The following is a 20,517-nucleotide window of genomic DNA, read 5'->3' on the forward strand; positions in this document are numbered from 1 at the left end:
TACAAGCATCCCAGGAAGAAACGAACAAAGTCTTCAAGGCTGCTGCCATAAAATTTTGGAATACATGAAAGAACACATAGACGAGTCAAACAAGAAAACTGTAAGAGATAAATAATGAATAAGAAACACGCAGAAGGACAACTACAGAAACATTTAAAAAAAGACAACTGGCGTAACATGGCTGAAAACAATTCCAGATAAACCCATGACTGATAAGTATGGAATGAGCACAATAGCAGACACAGTATCATTCTGCTAACAAGAGCCTCTAGCTCTACCTTCTCGCAAAATCTCGTCCTACGTACACGAAAACAGCTAGAAGGTAGATATCCTCCCTCCCTCTAGCTTCGCCATCACGGCAAAATCTCGTCGTAGGTAAGGTAGGTAGGTAGGTAGTAGCTCTCTGCCGCTTTGGTTTCATTCCACAATAACTCTACCAAACGTACATTTTTTTTTTTTTCCTTTGCTGCCGACTTTTACACTTTACGCGGTCGGGTGCCGCCGGGCAAGCCCGGTTGGCGCAACCTGAACCGTATCTACAAAACTGTATTGCACTCCCCACTATAAAAGTATTCGAGGTCAATAAATATTTTTCTATCCTGCGCCTGACAAATGATACAGACGGGCAGATATAAATAATGAAATAAATATTTATCATTCGTTTCTGTCCTGGGTAGCAGAGTTAACCCCGCCTTTTTCAAGCAAGGGAAGGTATACGAATGAAAGCAATACGAAGGTGAGGTAATGGAGGCCATGTCTAAGTACGATATATACTTGTACCTTAAATCCCTTCACAAAATATTACACGAACAGCCTTAATAATATTAATGATGGCGTAAAACTCGGAAGGCCGTCGTTAAGGCGAGGACCCGGCAGGAGGAAAATGCAAACCAGAGAACATAAAGAGAACGGCCGGCAAGTAAACAGAACACAAGAGCGGCCAGGAACCGCCGCCCCAGCGGCCAGGAGGTAAACAAAGAGCGACACAGTCCCGGGACCAAGACTCAGCGCGGGGGTCCCCTCGGGGTCACAATACGCTCTCCGTGTCCTCCAGTGAAGCTTCTGCCTCTAAAGGCTATTCACGGGTAATGGAAGCCGTTCTACATTCTTAGGCCGCAACACTGGTCAATTCCCCACACGCTTGGCTCTCAGAAGCAAACACATTCAGCGAGTGTGTAAGCGTAGGTATCGGAGACTGATATACCAAGATCAAGGCGGGTTATGCGAGACTTGGTAACGTTATATGCCAACTCTCGATCCCGTCTCAACAAAATACGATCAACGGTGTAGCAATAGGACGCGGCTTTGAACCCTATCCAAGACATCATAACTCACGACACTGCAAATATGAAGTTCACAGTCTCATAGATGAAGTTAAACAGAATCAAACCTTCCTTAACTAAGGTATGACAGTGTGGTCTTTGCCCTAACCCTTGTCGGTCATGTCAAATAGCACGCCATCATTCCCATGAGGGCACATCGCCCTGCTCTGTAAGTTCAAGATTCTCCTGCATCCCGAGTCAAATTCGTAAGCCATACTGGAAGCGTTTAATTTCCAGCAAGTCTTTTGCACTAGGCCGCAATCTTAAACCCCTGCTGGTTTAGTGTGCGCTGTATCCTGCCCGCGATACCGCACCACATTTTCTTCGTAAAGAAAACGATAACTGAGGCATGTGTCACTCACCCTGGAATCCACACTAGTCGCACGGCTGACTTTGCCTCACATTCACAGTCACATGTTTTTTTCCCGAATCTATAACGAGACCTTTACTAAAAAAAAAAAATATAAGTGAAATAACCTTATATCTACTTTTTCAGCAGTGCTGTAAAACAAATGTTTCTGCGAGGGAGGGACGGTCCCGGCTATGCATTCTAATTCCCAGGTCCAAGCCGCCGGGACCATAATGAATTCTTCGGCGAGCTCCCCCACTGGTTTGTGTGTGTGTGTGTGTGTGTGTGTGTGTGTGTGTGTGTGTATGTGTGTGTGTGTATGTGTGTGTGTGTGTGTGTATGTGTGTGTGTGTGTGTGTGTTCACCCTGGCATGCATGATTATAAATCACAACAAACCGACTCAAAGGATTCGTGATCTACAAGTATCAGGTTATGGTCCGAGGCTTTACGGAAGAGGAATGAATGACCCTTGGCCCATGAGGTATGGAAGAAGTTGTTAAACCCGGACGATAAGTCACGGGAAGTGTGTGTGTGTGTCGGAGGGAGGGGGGCCTCAAACATCCACTGCCTCAGTCTTTCAACAGTTTTGGGTTCTGTAGCCCACGTGAAAAGTGTGTGTGTGTGTGTGTGTGTGTGTGTGTGTGTGTGTGTGTGTGTGTGTGTGTGTACGTGTGTGTGTGTGTGTGTGTGTACATAAGAGTAAAGACACAGTACATATATACAAGGTTTAGAGTGTAAAACTCTCTCACCGTAACGCACAATCACACCAACAGCTACACGCATTCCTAGAGGTAAAGGATACCAGGATACACGGAGGCCACTGCAACACCTGGGACGACTTTACTGAGGGTGTCGAGGCGAGAAATGCATCCAGCGTGTCCAGGTTCCATCAATCACGATCTGTGGCCAACTTGCGAACTCCAGCAATAACGTTGAGCGGCTCCCTCACACAGGGAACAGTCGTGGATTCAAGAGAACCTTAAAGTGAGCCACGAGGGACGTGCATCCTCGAGCCCGAAGCACCGTGTGCCCGAGGGGCGTCCTGTTCAACACACTGCCCTGCTGGGTGACACACAATACCCAGCCGCCCGGTACAACCCATCGCCACAAGAATCGTTCTCTCGAATTTTCACGACCTTACAAATATCATAACGTCGATCAATCTAACTTATGCCAAACCGCTCAGAAACTACACGTATCATATAACCCACCTTTGGTACTCCTCTCTGAGAATTTTGGTGAAACACGTCGTAGCCCTCGACATCTCCAGGGCAATTGATAGGATGTGACATGAGTCTTTGGTTTCTAAACTACCTTACTTTGGTTTTCTGCACCTCTCTGTTCTCTAAATACATGGCTTCCTCTCTAGACGCTCTGTTGCAGTAATCGTTCAAGAAGCGACCTCCCACACTTAGCCTAAGAGCAGTGGTGTCCCTCTGTGTATTCTGGCCTATCGCCTACTTTCTTTCATCTCTCCATAAACAATCTTCTCTCCTCAACTTCTAACCCTGTTCTTCATTATCCTGACTTTCCCTCCCCTCCTAATAATAGCCCTCTTTCTCGCGCTAAAAATATTTCTTCTTGCAGTTCCAACCTGTGCAACATTTCGGAATGGGGAAGCTGTTCAAATTCAACAGCGTTACAAAGCAATTTCTCCCAACATCTCTAAATGTCACTCATTTCCATCTGTTGTTTACAAAACCTCAATTCAACAGAGTAACAACATAAAACATGTTTGGCATCACCTATATCCTCCACTCTACTACCGATAACAAATTCTGCTGTTTCCCAAAGGTGGGTGTTGGGACAGAGGTATTGTATACATGCCGTAATAATTCTCACTGTGAGCAAATCCCATCTACCTGAATTTCATTTGCCCTCGTATGGAGTACTGCTCTTATGTCTGGGGTGGTTCTGTCATCCCTCTATTTGCTGGAGAGGAACCAAAAGCCCTAAAGTCTCACTAATTCTCTAGGTATCACCTCCCTTCAACCACCCTCTCCTGTACACCGGGATGTTAATGCCCTCTTTCTGTTCTACAAATAATATTCTGGCCACTACTCTCGTAAGCTGTCTGCATATGCCCTTGCCGCTTAGGCTTGGGTCCACGGCATGTCTGGCTGCCGCTTCCTGCAGTTTGTGTGGAGACCAGCCACTCGGTGTCCTTTATGACCTCCTCCATCACTCGAACAGCCAAGTTGTGGAATCCTCCTCCTCCTTTTCTTCTTTCCCTCCTCCTATTACCTTTCTACTAACAAGAGACAGGTCTGCAAACAGCAGCGGAACCCTGTTTAATCTCTACATTTTTTTTTTCATACTCTTTTTTCCTCTCACCAGAGATGATTGAATCGTGTTTTGCCCATGCCATGTCGGTCTCCATAACAAAGATATGAAAAAAGTCTTGATGAAAATGGATTTTTCCTCTCTCTCTCTCTCTCTCTCTCTCTCTCTCTCTCTCTCTCTCTCTCTCTCTCTCTCTCTCTCTCTCTCTCTCCCTAAGAACACATGACAAATAAACCTTTACGCCAGAACAGTATGCCTCTCACTGCGGTTCACACAACAGACTACCAGAGTCCAGTATGTTCGATAAACTCGAATACCCCCATCAGAAATGATACGGGGGCGAAGCACCTCACCAGCATAGTGAACCAACACAATCTCAGCATGGTATCAACTACCAACACTCCATGCCAGCACTAACACACGTGCCCCCATACAGCCTTGACCTAAGGTCACGGACCGCCAGCAGGGAACCAGCAGCATAGACGCACACACACACTCACGTGAGATGTCCCCTTATTATCAAACAATATTCCAAACTCTTTAATATTTGAATAAAAATTAACAATCGCCAGTGTTAACTGGCAAAGTACATCAGGCATACACGAAGATTGTATGTGCGTAAAAAACGCACAAAATCTATTCCCTTCACAGATACTATCTATAGTTATAGAGCAGTGTTACCTACCACAAAATCTATTCCCTTCACAGCTACTATCTACAGTTATAGAGCAGTGTTACCTACATCACCACGAACATACACAATGTGATTTAACCCTTACAGCAGGGCGGTACGATCCTAAAGCACGATGACACGACTCCACCTTCGACCTTACTCCTCGGGGTCAAGTCAAAGGGTAAGTGCAGAGCCATGCTCCCCTCTCCAAGTTCCCGCCAAAAGTAAAATATGCAAATTTATGCAATTACATACTGCAAAATCTAACCAACACAAACTCCAAGGAGAATACTAATGGCGGAAATATAGTTTCTATCATATGCTGTTCTTAAGTCACCAGACTAAGAATAGAAAAAACAATCAATCTTATTCATGATATGAAAATTTAAGCAATTATATGTACGTAGTCACCTCCACAGCGAGCACTTATGATGCTTCCTTCTTCCCTCAAACAGCTAAGCAGAGGCATTCTCTTCTTTCTTTTGTCTTTCCTTCGTCATTTAAACGTTGTTCCTTTATGTGGCAGGTCTACAAACACTCCTTAATTTCTATTTTTTCTATTTTCTTCTTTCATTCGAGATGGCCTTGACTGGGGCATGTTATCTGCCCGTACTTTGTTAAGTCACTACTAAAAAAAAAAAAGACCTCTATAATGTACTGTATTAAGGTATCCTGGTAACGTGTACACAAACACATACAGACAGACATAGGCTGGGGAGACGACGCAATGTCCCGCTTACACTTTCGTTCAAGCGGCATATACAGCACAGCCTAGCCTTCCTCTACGCATCTACGGTGTTATCTTCCAGTATATTACAATTCCTTGCTTCCAAGAATATTCTACATAATATTAATAATCAACCAGAAGGATATTAGAGCCATTTTCTAAAGGAATTTCTTTGAAGTATAAATATATCTTCATTAATAAAACTCGCTTGAAATTTACCATCCAGTTCGCCGGCGCCCCTAATTACTGGATTTACATCACGACGTCACAACCCACAATACATTGGACTTTACCCTGTGCGTTGCGGTGCGTCCAATTAAAGTTATGGTGTGAAATTCGATAATCTGTGTTTCCCTAATGGTCTGATTCCGGGTGAGCACTCTGTGAAACTATGTAGTGCCTGGATTAAATGCTGCAGGCTGGTTGTAGAGACACGGCTGAATATTTCAGATATTTTCACGAGGCAATGACGCTTACCAAAACCAGTTGATAAATAAACACAAGAACGTTGATGAACATGAAAAGAAACCGTGAAACTGTGTTGCTTTTAGGATACACTTCCTACATCCGTACAAACTAAACGTCTCGAAGAACAACGCCGTAATCGATGGGATTACATGAACATAACCAGCGACGTATGAAGATAAGAGTGAAAACTAAAGTTGGTTGGAACAAATGTCGCTTGCAGTGCAGCACAGTTATTGGCAATGAAATATGAAGGACTGCAAATACTGTTCGGATATATATATATATATATATATATATATATATATATATATATATATATATATATATATATATATCATAAATACATATTCGCCATTTCCGGCATTAAAGGTAGCGTTAAGAGCTACTGAGCTCTTCCTCGTTACCTTGCACGGAACACAGGAGATACGTGGGTTTTACTCTTTCTCTCAAATTCTTATAAATTAAAACAAAATATCCTCATGAAAAACTCTACGCAGATAAAACTATCATGCCAAAGATAGAAAGTGTCCAAGAGTTAAAGTACACCTTAGAAACGGATATGGAAGATATGAAACCATTAATATTATCGACTACGATAAAAAAAAAAAAAGCAAGCCAAACCTGAACGCTACTTTTTAACAGGACGACCGTGTAGTCTGTACTTTGCCACAGAGATTCTAGACCCGCTCGGGATTACCCATTTCTTTAGACATTTCAGGTCTTATAAATAATTCCAATATCTCATCACTGGCCGCTTCTCCTTTCCTTTTAGAACCACATCTGCCTTAAGCAAAGCCGGACTCTCAAACCATCCCAATCGTATGCTCCTCCAGGAACAACCGTCCATACAGCTCCCTCTCTCTCCCCTGCCTCCCACCCGCCCAGATAAACCCGGCAGGGCTTCAGCAGCAGCAGCAGTGCCTTATTGTGTCCAGAGCGGCAGCGCCTTCATAAGGAGGCCACTGTTGACACGGCCCAACACCACCCACCAAAACAGAGATCGGCTTCTTTCCCTCTCCTAAGGCTCTTATACGCACCTCATCGTGCTCTGTTGACTTTAATATTCTCCATTCTGCCAATATTGACCTTTCCCCGGGTGTGCTCTCTCTCCCCTCCCCCAGAAGCTCAACAAGTCGAGCCAGACGAGCTAGCCTGTGTGTGTGTGTGTGATCACAGGTGAGGTGGCTATGGTCAAACTGTTCTCTACTTACTTATTCCACAGTAAAGGAAAATACATCAACGTCTGACCACCACAACCACCGCCTCACACTGGACGCGCAGAGCCACGGTTCTGGTTCCCTGTGACGGTTAGATAACCAATATGCAGATTAGTGTATTTTTTACCCCAGCGGAAAGTAAAAATAGATTTGCTGCCAGCTGATGAGGCCCAAGTCTGTCTTCCTGCCGGGGATCCGCGTCGCGCCATGCCCCACCCAGAATGCTGACAAAGCAAAGCACTCACTGTTGCTCGGTAGGTGTGCCCTCTAGTGTGCCAACCTATTGAAAGCGTCAGGAGCCTTCTGCATCAACACCATACAAAATTAAAGTAATGCTTAATTAGTCTCAAATCTTTGCGGTTAATAATTCCATTCAACATACCAAACCTCCTCTCTTCTCATCCAACTGAAAAAGCACGACGGCTTCTATCGGTCTTATTACAAAGAAAAAAATATCGCTCATTCGTGCCTTGCTATACAACTTCAGGATATCGACACTGAAGCCTTCTCAGAACGGCCGAATATATCACTTCGTATACATTCATATAGTGATGTCTGCTGTGCCTTGCACAGACGAGGGCTGTATGAATGCTTTAACAATGACTGGTGGCGTGTTGTGCGTCGTCGTATAAAATCGTTCTACAGGTTACAAAACAATGACACTATTCCTTCTTACAGATAACAAAAAGAAGACTTACATGATTTTCTAGGTTCAGGAGTCTAAAAACCCTTGAGCACGATGGAAGGATCCTAGGGAACTTCTAAACAAGTAATTAGTGAGATCACGAGACTCAAGCACTGATCTTGGTACCTACAGCAGTTACTTCGTAAAGCATACTATAAACACCATCAAGTTTACCTGGAGATGAAAGATCCGCAATGTAGTATGTTCCCGTGGCCCTACAATCCACCTAAGGTAAAGCTGAGTTGTGAAACAACTCTCTGCAGAATAAGTACCCTGAAGGTTCCAATGTTCCATCTACAGTAACACTTATATATAAATCCTTATATGTAAATCTTTAAATTCCACTGATTCACTCAATGTACAACCTATGCAACAGAGAAGGATCCCCCATCTATATTCTAAAGACTCCAACACCTCAACTTTGGAACAAGACACATGGCAGCCTAACCTAACACAAACTCAGAAAACCCACTCAAACTCAAAATCACATAAATAGGAGTGCCCGGTACTACAATAGTAATTCAAAAATATTATCCTTCAATGCGTAAGCTCTAAAACTAAGAGGACAAAAACTACTGGAAAACTTGCCGTTCTTTAACTACTGACAAGACACCACGACAAGGTTCATTAGGATTCACCCACGACACAGCTCAGACGTTGTCATCCACCAAGACTGGCGGAGTGCAGCAGGTCACTTAGGGTAAATCACCAGGTGGTAAGTCACCAGGTGCTGTGTTTCCCGGACATGATAAAACGTTATCAGGCGTGACTCATGGGCGTTACCTCCTCCTGTGCACACATGCCATGATGCCGTGCCACACGGATATACATACCGCTTACACAATCACCAGGTCACACGTAGATAGGAGTCAAGTTACCACGTCACATGAAGTATACCACGCACACCGTCACCACGTCACACAGGGATACCATTCACACGTTATCAAGTTCCATGTATACAAAAGTGTCACATCACCATGTCACACGTATCTAAGAGTGTCACGTCACCCTTGTCACATGGGGATATCACTCGCACCGTCACAATGTCACACGTATAGTCACGTTGCAATGGACACGTATATGGGATTGTCAATGTCGTCACATCACAGGTGCGTAAGAGCGACAAAGTAGCCAAGTCATAAATGGAGAACAGATATCATTGCTATCATATGTACACTGAACTGACACTCACCAAGTCACAGCTATACAGGACGAATACTGTTCATAACACACATATACATAACTGACACAGTCGCCACCTGGCAAGTGCTTACGACTTTGTTACTCCGTTAGTCGTACGTATATGACTAACACAGACACCATGTTATAGGTACTTACGACTTTGATGCCTTGTTAGTGGACTGACAGTCGCCATGTTACAGACATACGAATGACACTATTGCACGGCACATGCATACACAACTGACACAGTCCCCGTGTGACACGTACACAGTTATGATAAAGTGAGCATGATCCCCGTCAAGATGACTAACAACAATGCCGCCTTAAACAAATTGTGAAATTATCGCTGCGTCGTACCCGTATAGCTCTTCTCCCACTATGTCAAGAGGCATCATCTGCTCTCCTCAGGAACCACCATTTGAAACGTCTCAGCGTAACGTGGCGGTATAAACGAGCAGATGTCATCTAGGGCACAGGTAGGTCTTCCCCAGCACTGCTAAGAGAGTGGGTGTAGGGCTGGAGACCGAGTAGGGATGCGCACGGAGAAGGTCCACCATTACCAGCACAAGATATGAGCTACAGTGAATTTAATGCTAATGGACCGGTGGAGGGAACAGTAGATTAAACTAATTCTACCATGTGTCCACACATGCTAATGTCACTTCACCTTTCTACAGGTTCAAATCCAAGGTACCTGGTCCCCAGTTAACCGTACAATAACTTCAATGAATACGTTGCATCAGGTCTAGCTACTAATACCTAAACACGCATCACATCCCACTACTGTACTGTACCCAGTAGAAGTATCAACTAGCTTAAGGTTGGAACCATTTCAAACCCTCCTTGCCAGTACGTTGTAGACAGCAGCCGTCCAGGAAAGCAATGCCTCAAGCATTGATACCCTAACCATCTTAACCTTCCATGTCAGGATTGCTGGCCTTAACGAATGTATCATTAAAAGTGGCCTGCCGAACTAGTCTCAAAATATTACTACATGCATCATACACCAATCCTAAATAATCCTACCTTCAATTTCCCCCTCTTCTCCTGCCTTTCCGATATAAACCACTAAACAACAGCTACGACCTCCCCTTTTAATAAAAAATGCACGTTTCGAAATCCTTATAACTTCTTAGATTCATGTCATTTTCTATGTATCATTATTATTATTTCATAATAATAATAAATAACAATAATAATAATCATGAAAATAAAAATAATGATAAATAATTAAATAATAACAATATCAATAATAATAAAAACAATAATAATAATAATAATACTTTCCAACTATCTCGCAGCCAGCTTGGAATAAAAAGCCCTTCGCCTATCAAATTTCAAGCTATCATTCTTCAACCATCCCTTTCCGTCTAAAGCAGTGTTGCTTGCCTCTCTCTCTTCTGGAAGTATCATCTTGGTCACTGCTTTCTCTGAATGTCTGTGCGTGTCAAACCCATGAACTGTGCCCGCGGGATGCGTCAGGCAGCTGCTTCTTGAAGTTTGTAAGTAAAGTCCAGTCAAACGAGGAATGAGCGATATGACAGCTCCTTTCCTAGTGCAGCTTATATGTACAATTCTTTACTATATTTCACTTATTCCTTTAAATTCATTTCATCCTTTTGGGATGGGTTTAGAGAGACCCGTGGAGCTCAAATTTGACCTTATTTTCTTTTGTTTCCGATACCTATCACCTCACCCTTCATCCTATACTATGTCGGTTCCCATAAAAAATACGATTTCATGTACAAGAAAAAATGGCACTACAGCGATGCTAAGACCTCTGCCGCTAATACTGATTGCCCCCTTCCCTGATACCGTTCCCGTCATATATTGTTCGAATCGCTTCCTTATACTGTTGTCTCCGTTCAGAATGTTCCCTCCCGCTGCTATTGTTCTTGTCAGTAATGCTTCTGCTGTTTTTCCTGCCGGTGATACTAATATTCCCCCATGTTGCCACAGACAGTGTTTCCCCTCACCGCTGTTACTACTGTCCTCATGAGCGGTGTTCCGCCTACTGCCAATGTCATTGGTGCGCTTCTGCCGTCGGAGAGCTCCGGCAGCAGCACAACAATAGCCAGATGACCGACCACGCCTCACGGGCCCCGGATGTCACGTTTCTCCCTCCCCAGACCTACTACTGCTGCACCAGGCAACCTCCTCACCAAGAGAGCTGTTATAATGCTGTCCCACGTCACCCTTTCCTCTTGATGTGGGTGATGACTGGATGGAGACTAACACATTACCAACCACACATCACCCAAAGAGGTTATAATATACAAACAACTTCCATACGTCAACAACCACTGTACTGATGACATGGCAACATCACTTTCCACATGTCACGTCACTGTACGGTGACATGAGAACATCATCAACTTGTTAAAGGGGATCTTGTAAAGTATCACTTCTATAGTACAATAATAATAGTGGACGAGAGGAATAAACTAAGTTATCAGATAGTGAATGTCCAAAGCATACAAAAGTTTTAAAAGTTGAGTGACAGAGAACGTTTAAGAGTTGGAGTTCCAGGAGTGTAAAACTCCCTCCTCGTACAGTACATGCAGGTCACTGTACTCGTCCCGTGTCGCCCTTCATGTTCACCTATGCGTGAAACACGCAATGAATAAAAGAACACTCTGAAACATGCATTCCATTCCATGCGCCGAGCTTATACATCCATTCATGAATCAATGTTGGTATCATGCCAGCAAACACTTTCTGCAAGCATTGAAGGCTGCGAGTTAATGCATTCACTTGGGAAAATGACATTACGCTAACAGCATAATATGTATCTTAATTGCTTGTGAACATAGAGCTTCAATGAACACTTGGTTGGAAATATGAAATATAATTCCTTTCTTTATTTTACGTACACCCCTACCTATTTCATTATACAAGATCATTGATATATATAATGTGTGTGTGTGTGTGTGTGTGTGTGTGTGTGTGTGTGTGTGTGTGTGTTTATAGAAAATACTAAAGGTAACCGCTTCTCCCAAATTTTGAGTGGAGAAGACACTCTCTCCACCCAGGATGCAATAGACAGCACTGGCAACCTAATGCCATCAAAGGTCTCCAGACGGATTCAGTACAGCACTGTAAAGAAAAAGAAAAACAAACAACACAGGACGATGAAGGTCAAACTTAACTCACACTACCAGTTCCTCCAGCCAGCCCTTATAAATGCACACACATATCCACCTTCAAATTCTAGTTGCCTCACACTGCCAACCAGAAAAACGCTAGTTTCTGCATGTCTCGTCATCAATATATAAGCTTGCAGATTACAGGAACTTTAAAACCTTCACCTTATTCTATGACAAACAAACTAACTTCCTGACGCTTAATGACATAATGACAATTTTGATTTCACACTGGCTCGAGGTTATGTAGAGTAATTGTGATTATATTAAACACATCACACCAGCTAATAATTTTCACGCCTACATACTTATCAACATGCATATCTCGTTATCTTGAGTGGTCATGCTAGATGACCAGGAGGTTAGTGACATGAGCACAATGTTTACCAAGCGACGTACGCACACAACCGGACAGTAAGTTCCATAACGATTAATCTAGTTGTGTTCTTTTCACATTGTATTTGCTAGCAATATAACTATTTCTTCATTTCTAGTCAACATAGAAAAACCTGAGTAATACAAGTTCTTTCACAACATATTACAGTCCATGCAATAAAATCCAGACTGTTCTTCGTTAAAGTTTCAGATATAGGTTTTATTACAGCTCAAGCGACTGAAGTTATATTCTACTTAGTGAAACACTGCGTATTACGAGAGTACAACGAGGAGTCATTCATGATGTATGAATATAAACAGAAGGACCTGTGCAAACCTCAATACAGGTTTGGCCACCGACGCCAGGCACCTGGCAAAGTTCCCACGCTTCCCTCGTCCTTCACTATCCCCTGCCGCACCAAGAACTTAGCACATAAACAGTAATTTTCATTTTCTTTTCAAACAGAGGGTGAGGAGGGAGCAATGAATTAAACGATGATGGACGGAGGTGCATTAACATATGAATCAACACAAAAAGTCTTTACAGCATGGAAGTGGTCGTGTGTGAAAATGACTTGGACAAATACAACGGGTTTCTAAATACATTATTTAAAGAAGCATTATCTAAAATACCACAGTAATGGGTCTTTAGCATAGTTAATCAGGCCTAGACAGGGGTGGCGGCAGGGGCCTCACTGAAGCAAGAGCTTTCACAAACTGCATACTGCGGTTCCATGTAAGTCAAACAAAGCAGGGGGTGAGCCCCCCTGCTTTTCAAAGTGAGGGTTTCACCCCCTCCCCCTTCGTCCCCCTTGTGCCGCTGCCACTGCAAGAGTGGGACCGTGAGAAACTGCTTAAAATGATTACTGAACACCATATACGTAAACAACTTTGCGAGAGAGAAGAGTGCTTCTGTGGTTAACCTCCCCCAACAACAATATGGCGACTAAGATGCAGGAGGGTATCCAAGATTTGGTTAATGGAAGAGGGTTCCATATTATGAACTTTCAAAGAGATATGTGTGTGTGTATGTGTGTGTGACAATGATGAAAAGCTCATAACGAGTTTTAAATTCCGGCAAACTCATCAATGATATTTCGAATGTCCACTTTCCGTACGTTTATTCTCAATTGAAAGGCCAGCTAGTTCTGAAAATCGGTCTTGCACCATGGCATTCCTAAGGTATATCCTATTAGCCTGAGTTTGGAAAATGTCCGTTCAGCTGTTGCAATGGAAACAAGTACAATAAATAAAGAGCATACAAGCTTAACAGATATCTTAGAGAATTTATAAGATGTGATATTTTATCTAAAACACGACTACCTCGAAAACTGACTTGGAAATTCATCAAAAAGATCCTTTGAATAATTTTCGACAAAGATGCTGCTACTTCAGAGACTCTCTTCAGTGATAATAGGAGGCCTCGAGTTATAACGCTTCGATCTGCCGTTTGAAACATACCATTACGACTCGTTTAATGTTTCAGAATTAAGGTGCCTTAGAATCATTTCCACCTAAAGGACTATACTTCAAAATGCTAATTAAAAATAAAATGTACATCTTCAACGTCAGAAAGAAAATTTTCTTTTAACAGTAAGTAATGTGTATCCCTATAATGTATGGTACCTGTGTACATTTTTGCGCGCTTTAATCGTGCCAGGAATATACCAATCGATGTTTCCCACCAACTGGGATACCAATAACTAACCGCGCCTACAATAAGTGTAAGTATTTAAGTATGTCTGGTAGGAACATCAAAGATATCCATGGGTGTACTGGAAATATGGCTACCACTTAAGGTTAAATGGGCTTAGAAATTTGATATCGCAACATTTGTCAAGTGAATCAGATAATTCAGAGCAATTTAGGTAACCGGAGTGCCAGCAATACTTAATCCCACTTCAGCGGCTCTCATCGCCATTTTTCATAAGTTTTCATTGCATATCGTCTAAATTATGCCTTGACTCGGTGTGGAACTCTATATGGTTGGCGGGCTAAGATGATTCAGGTACAGTATTCCATCAATAGGAGCTACAATGGAAAAAAAAAAAAATTTGGTCAGAAACATAACCTCCCTTACAATACTGATTTCAGTGGTTCGACTTACGATGGACTCTACGAGGCGTCCGGGAACGTATCCCCGTCGTAAGATGAGGCCTCCTAGTACTGTCCAAAACTGGATATTGATGTGTTACACTGTGAAACAATAACACGTCAAAGAACCAATGCTTAAATTGTGAAATAACTGTGCCATTCACTTCCAGGGCGGCAATTCACTTGAAATCGCTTCTCGCGATCTAAATCGCTGATCAGCTAGCTGCCCATTTTGAGAGTCCAGTCATTGTTTGCACACGCCGAAAAACTTTTTCAGACACCTGACAACTACAGTACATACATAAAGCCACTCATTCAAACATTTCCCATTTTCTTAGCACGACAGAAAATGCTGGTAGCTAAGGTCATAAATTTTCTGGAAAATATTTTTGTGGTGAGGGGAAGCATGTGCTGGCAATGTGGGAGGTATGATATCGGAAAACGACGGAGTTGAGTTGCTAGAATCTCTAAACAATGCCAATCCACCGTTCTGAGTGTGGTGGTCATGAAAGAAGGGAGTAATAGTGGTGATATGTGTGGCATCCATCCAGAGAAAGACAGAATGGTGGTGGTGGTGAGGGAGGGTATGGCGGCCAGCCCGAGAGGGTGCGGTGGTGAGGGAGGATATGGTGGCCAGGACTGAAGGGCGTGGCGGCAATGAGGAAGGGTGTACTCTGCAACACCAGTATTTCTACTGAAATACTTCATTCACCCCACATTACTGAGCAATAGTAAAGGCTTCTTCCTAACTGCTTCAAAAAAAGTTGGGGGGGGGGGGGGGCGATTTCAACTACGTGAGCATATCTGATTCATTAGAGGTGGTTACCTAGGTGCCGTGAGTTTTATAAAACTAATTCAACAAGGAATAGCACTTCAAATGTGAAATGACGATATCAATGCTGGCATTAAACACATTCACTAAAAGTGATTCTCAAGATTCAAGTCGTGATCGCTTGCTCATTCGCTGAATTATCAAGAAACTTTGCAAAACCTTTTGTGGGTGAATTTCTTCATTCACTCTCTAGGATCGAGCAATACTGACAATCTCTTCTCTATGTTCTTCAAATAAGTTTAAAAAAGGATTTCATATCCCTGATTGTGAGCCTGAGGATTTCTAAAGCGTTTCAAAGGTTTGCCTTTTTTTTTTCTTTCAGTTACTACAAATTTAATCATGTGAACCACACTTTCAAAAACGAGAAGTAAAACAGGGATGGGATATATCAAAATCATTTTTCGGGACAACAGGCAATGAATTCTTTTGTCACTCGGCACGAACCTCGGCTTTGTCAAGATGATCAATACATAAGCACAGTAGAGGAAATCGGACATTGCGCATCATCCTAACAGCCAATGAGGGGTGAAATCCATTTCAATACAACCTTCCAGACCTTTCCTCCTGCCTGTGCAGTTTACTGTAAAAGACCACAATGCTTTTTCATCATGTTTTTTTTCTTTATTATTCTCTCAGATCAAACAAATCCATATTTTAACTTTCATGCAGTGCTACAGGTAGCAATCAGCTGTTTCTCCATAAGTTTATCGTATACACCCTTAGATCACTATTTTTGAAGTGCTGTCGTATCATCACTGAACACAGTTTTCATAGCAACAGCCTACTGATTTCAAGTACATCGTAATATTGTCCACAAAATTTTTTACAAACGGTATCCTAATTTCATACTAGGAGAACACAGAAAAATATCTATGATGTCTTTGCTGCTCTTCCTTGCCAATCCTCTGAGCCTTCAGATTTTGCAATCTCGAACGATACGTCAATCAACTGTATTTCAGACAAATTAAACTTATCAAACTCGGCTCACATTACAGTCTTTCGTAAACTTTTTCGTTCTAAGTTGCCACCGTTTGTTAAGACCTTTAAAAGGCACACCCTATGGAGATCGTGGAGCCCTATAAACCAAAGCCTGCACAACCTATATAGCTACCCTAATACCACCGCACAAGATTTCTCAATATTACAAAACTAAATAATGGTGGAACAAGACTTAATATGAATCAGAACACAAATGTACTAAGTTCCACAAATTTCCTTTTCCATCAAAGTTACAACAATGGACAGGTAACTGGCTTATCAGCTTACCCTTGTACAAATATTCAGCCAAAGATCATTTGCTCCTTATTTTTCTTTTTTATGTTGGAGGCTATAGTTATGGACAATAAGAGTGAAATGTGAAGTGTTAATGAGGGGAGAAATTATAAGTACTTAAAATTTTTTGGAGGAAATGAAAACAAACCTGCCTTCTAAATAAGGACTTTATGAGCTAACAAGAAATGCAGATATCAAAATGTCCCTCCCCTGAGATGCCAATGGCCACAATAATTATGCAGCAGCTTGCCGAGTAATACCTAACCTAACGTTACGATAAAGCCAACATGACAATATAACCATCATGGCAACAATGTCAGCATGACGATGTAGCCACTATGACAATATAGTCACCATGAGTAATACGTATGTGGTCGACCTAATGGTGGACACACAAAAGAATCCAGCTCTTTGATGCAAAAACCAAAGTAATACCTATAAACGGGATAAAGTAAACCAATAATAGAGCATACGACAAGTGTAGGGGAGGGGGTGTCAAGTTGTAAGGTTAGGCCAGGTGAGTTGGTTAGTTGAACTGCTTTAGACTTGACTCTAGAAAGTATGTAGTGCTAGAACCTCTCCAGATATAAAAGCAGTACCCCATTAAAGGACGGATCAATCCTTTGTATACACAGAGCAACGGTTCAGAAAAATTTAGAGCATCTAAACTGGACTCTCAGTTTCTATGGAGCAGAATTACCAATTTGTGTAATGCAAGGTTTCCAGAATGGGAACATGAAGTATTTTCATATATATTGGAATAACAGATCCATCAAGAGAAACAGAAAAGCTGTGACAGATTTTAGAAAATAATTTCATGACTGATGAAGAGAGGAGATAAGGGTAAAAGTCTAGTTTAGCTCTATGTCACAAGGATTATATATCAGGTGAGAATGTGATTTCCCTCATTAGTATAATTCATTTTCAAAACCAAATATCATACATGAAATATCTCATCCTCATTAGAAATCAAATATGATTTACCTACATTAGCTCTAAAAAATGATTAATGTGTCCTGATACTGTACTTTTGCTTACCTTATCCATGTTTTACCACACCATAACTTATAAATGCACATCACAAGAGATGGAATCAAAAGCTCCAATAAAAAGCATGCCCAGGAACAATCATGGTCAATGCAGACAATATATTTTCAACAATTTCAATAACAAACTGTATAAAGTATCATATAGCTATCCCTTAACAATAAATCCACAGAAAAAATATTAAACTCTTCATCATTTACATAATTCTGGTGCAGATTCATGTCAAAACTAAGTATTGATTAGTTTGGTGTGGGAGTTATTCTAGAAACTAAAAATTTCAAAAGTTAATCCACACAAAATAAGATACAGATGACAATTAACACACCACTTACTTTCACTTTAATAACTTGAGGGCCTTTCATATAAAAAAATGCACATGAAAATAAGAGGATTAAATTTCACTTGACACCAAAACAATATGTAATATAAATTACTTTGTTTTTGTAAGGATAGTGTACTGTGTAAAGAATGCAAAATGAATGGCAAAGCATGACTTGGAGTTTTTATACTGTGCGATACTGAATACATCATGTGAGGGATTACGAAGATCGGGGAAAATGTGGAGTTGATTACGGTAAAAGTAAGAGAAACAATTCCAGAAACTGACAAAATCTATGAAACCCTCACCCATTTTTGCCCACAAATTAGTATTTACCATATTTTCAAAGTTTACAGAATAATGTGATTTCTATAGTTTTGTGTTTACATCCACTTGCTAAACAGTCACGTGAATGTGCTTGTATTCAAACACAAGTGCACATTCCAGCATATATTCTTTACCATGTAGCTGGACACAGTAAAAATGTAATTAAATATACTTAAACTATAACCATACAATAAGGGTAAGTATCATCCTCCAAGCAAATTTAAGAGAGCTTTTCATAGGTTTCATTGATTTCTAGAAGTTTCACCAACTTCTATATTAAACGAACATCTCCGGATCCTCATATCTCTCCTTACAATCCACTCCTTTATTACCATATACTAAAAGGAATTGTTACAAATCATGGTTTGCCAGTCTTATTCAATTCTCCACACAATAAACTATTAGTGGCAAGCAGAGTCAACAATATTCCAGAGTTACTTTCATGTCGCTCCTAAACTGGAATATATAATGTCCAGGTTTAGCCTTTTCTTTTTAGGACAAGAATTTTTCTCAAAAAAAAGACAGCAATACATTTCTTTTCTGTAGGTATGAACCTTAGAGTTATAAAGATTTTATAATCTGAAATACCATCATAAATAACTCCTATTTCTATATTTTTCAAGCATTTATTTACTGAGAATAACATATAATCCAAACAACACTCCTCTACAAGTAAACTATGAGGTTACAACCTAGAGTCACCCTCACCTACACAGTGGACACCCAGGCTTTGAAGCCCCGACTCGTACCGACGAACCGTGTGGATTACACTAAAGTTATTCATTTTTCAGCTCATACAATTCGGTGATCAATCATGAGATAGAGTGTCTGTAAAGGAATAGTGTCGTCATGATCAGCACCACCAGTCAGGAGGTTGGCTGGTGAAGTCTAAAACCACACAATCCCCCTACAACCGGTCTGACCTGCCTTAGAACTCCCACGGGTGTCGCTTACCTTCACGTACAGCTCCCGTATGGACATCCTGGACACCTGGCACTGATCAATCCATTAAAAAATATATATCCAGTAATGACAGAATTTGGTCAGAGAACAGCACAGGTCGATAGTGGACTGCCAGCACTTGACAGGTCTGACACAGACACTGTGGGACCCCTGGCGGCCGGGCCCAGAACTGCCCCTCACAACATGCCTTTCTTGCTCTCAAACATTACCCGCCACCATATTCAAAACTTACCTGTTACTCGTAGGTTTCATTTGCTTCATTCTTACTTTTCACTAAAATTGAATATAGAGAATTCTAAACCATACATTGAAAACAAAAATAGTCCCTTATGGAACTGCCTATATAATTACATATAACCATAATCTTTTACATTACTGTATTTCTATTTATAACTGAATTCACTGAAGTAAAGTTATCATTTTATTTCCAGAATATGAACTAAAAGAATATAAAATCTATCGTATGTATCCGTCATAAGCCTAACAATGCAGCTTTCTTGCTTGCCCATGTATGTAGTCCATGTTCCGTCTATAACAATTAATGTTCGTTGGAACTTTTCTACGGGGATTACAATGTTTTTCTTATACTTTTCTGCGCCTGATTCTTTACAGAGAAGTTGAATATACATCAAACTGGATCTTTGCTTATATCAATGTGCCTAACTGATTTAACGGCAAGTCAGCCCATGTGTGAACTAACCTGATGTATTGTTCGTTTTATGAACTGCCACTTGGATGTAAGCAAAAAAAAAAAAAAAAAAAAAACTATATCGTAAGCTTGAAGCTTGTAAAGAGGAAGGGTTTAGCTTAATGATCATTAGCTACTGATTGCCATTAAATCTGATACCAGCTAGATACTCTCTATATATTTTTAGGAAACCCGATATATGGTCAGTCCCGTTTTCCCGAAAATGGTCCCAAACTTTCCGATAATCAGATATGATTATGGGATGATGATATCGGTGAGACGTGTATCACTGCAGTAGTCTAATGCAAGGCTAATCCGGAGTCCAAGCTGCTGTAGCGTAAAGGGGTACAAAAGCGAATCATTTTTTTTCAATACTGTATTTTGTATTTAGTTTTAAGAAGTGTGTAAGTCCCAACAAATGAACAATGAAATGGCAAAAATGTCTATGCAAACTTAAAATGAATTACTAATCAATCTCATCATTTGTAAAACAAGAAATTGAAAGATTTTCCGCAGACCTGGAACAGGATAAACTATGTCGCCAGCCATT

At 41.2% G+C, this 20,517-nt stretch overlaps 1 protein-coding gene across 4 annotated transcripts in view; it reads right to left on the reverse strand.

Moving 5' to 3' along the window:
• didum (dilute class unconventional myosin) overlaps positions 1-19,428 on the reverse strand; it is a 245,874-nt gene extending 226,446 nt beyond the window's left edge. For all 4 annotated transcript variants that reach the window (XM_071659554.1, XM_071659556.1, XM_071659553.1 and 1 more), the window contains exon 1: positions 19,271-19,428. In XM_071659554.1, the coding sequence (XP_071515655.1) occupies positions 19,271-19,297 (27 nt within the window). In that variant the 5' untranslated portion in view covers positions 19,298-19,428. The remainder of the gene's footprint in view (positions 1-19,270) is intronic.
• Positions 19,429-20,517: the final 1,089 nt, after the last annotated feature.

The sequence above is a fragment of the Panulirus ornatus genome, chromosome 68 (genome assembly GCF_036320965.1).
Source record: "Panulirus ornatus isolate Po-2019 chromosome 68, ASM3632096v1, whole genome shotgun sequence".
Taxonomy (NCBI): domain Eukaryota; kingdom Metazoa; phylum Arthropoda; class Malacostraca; order Decapoda; family Palinuridae; genus Panulirus; species Panulirus ornatus.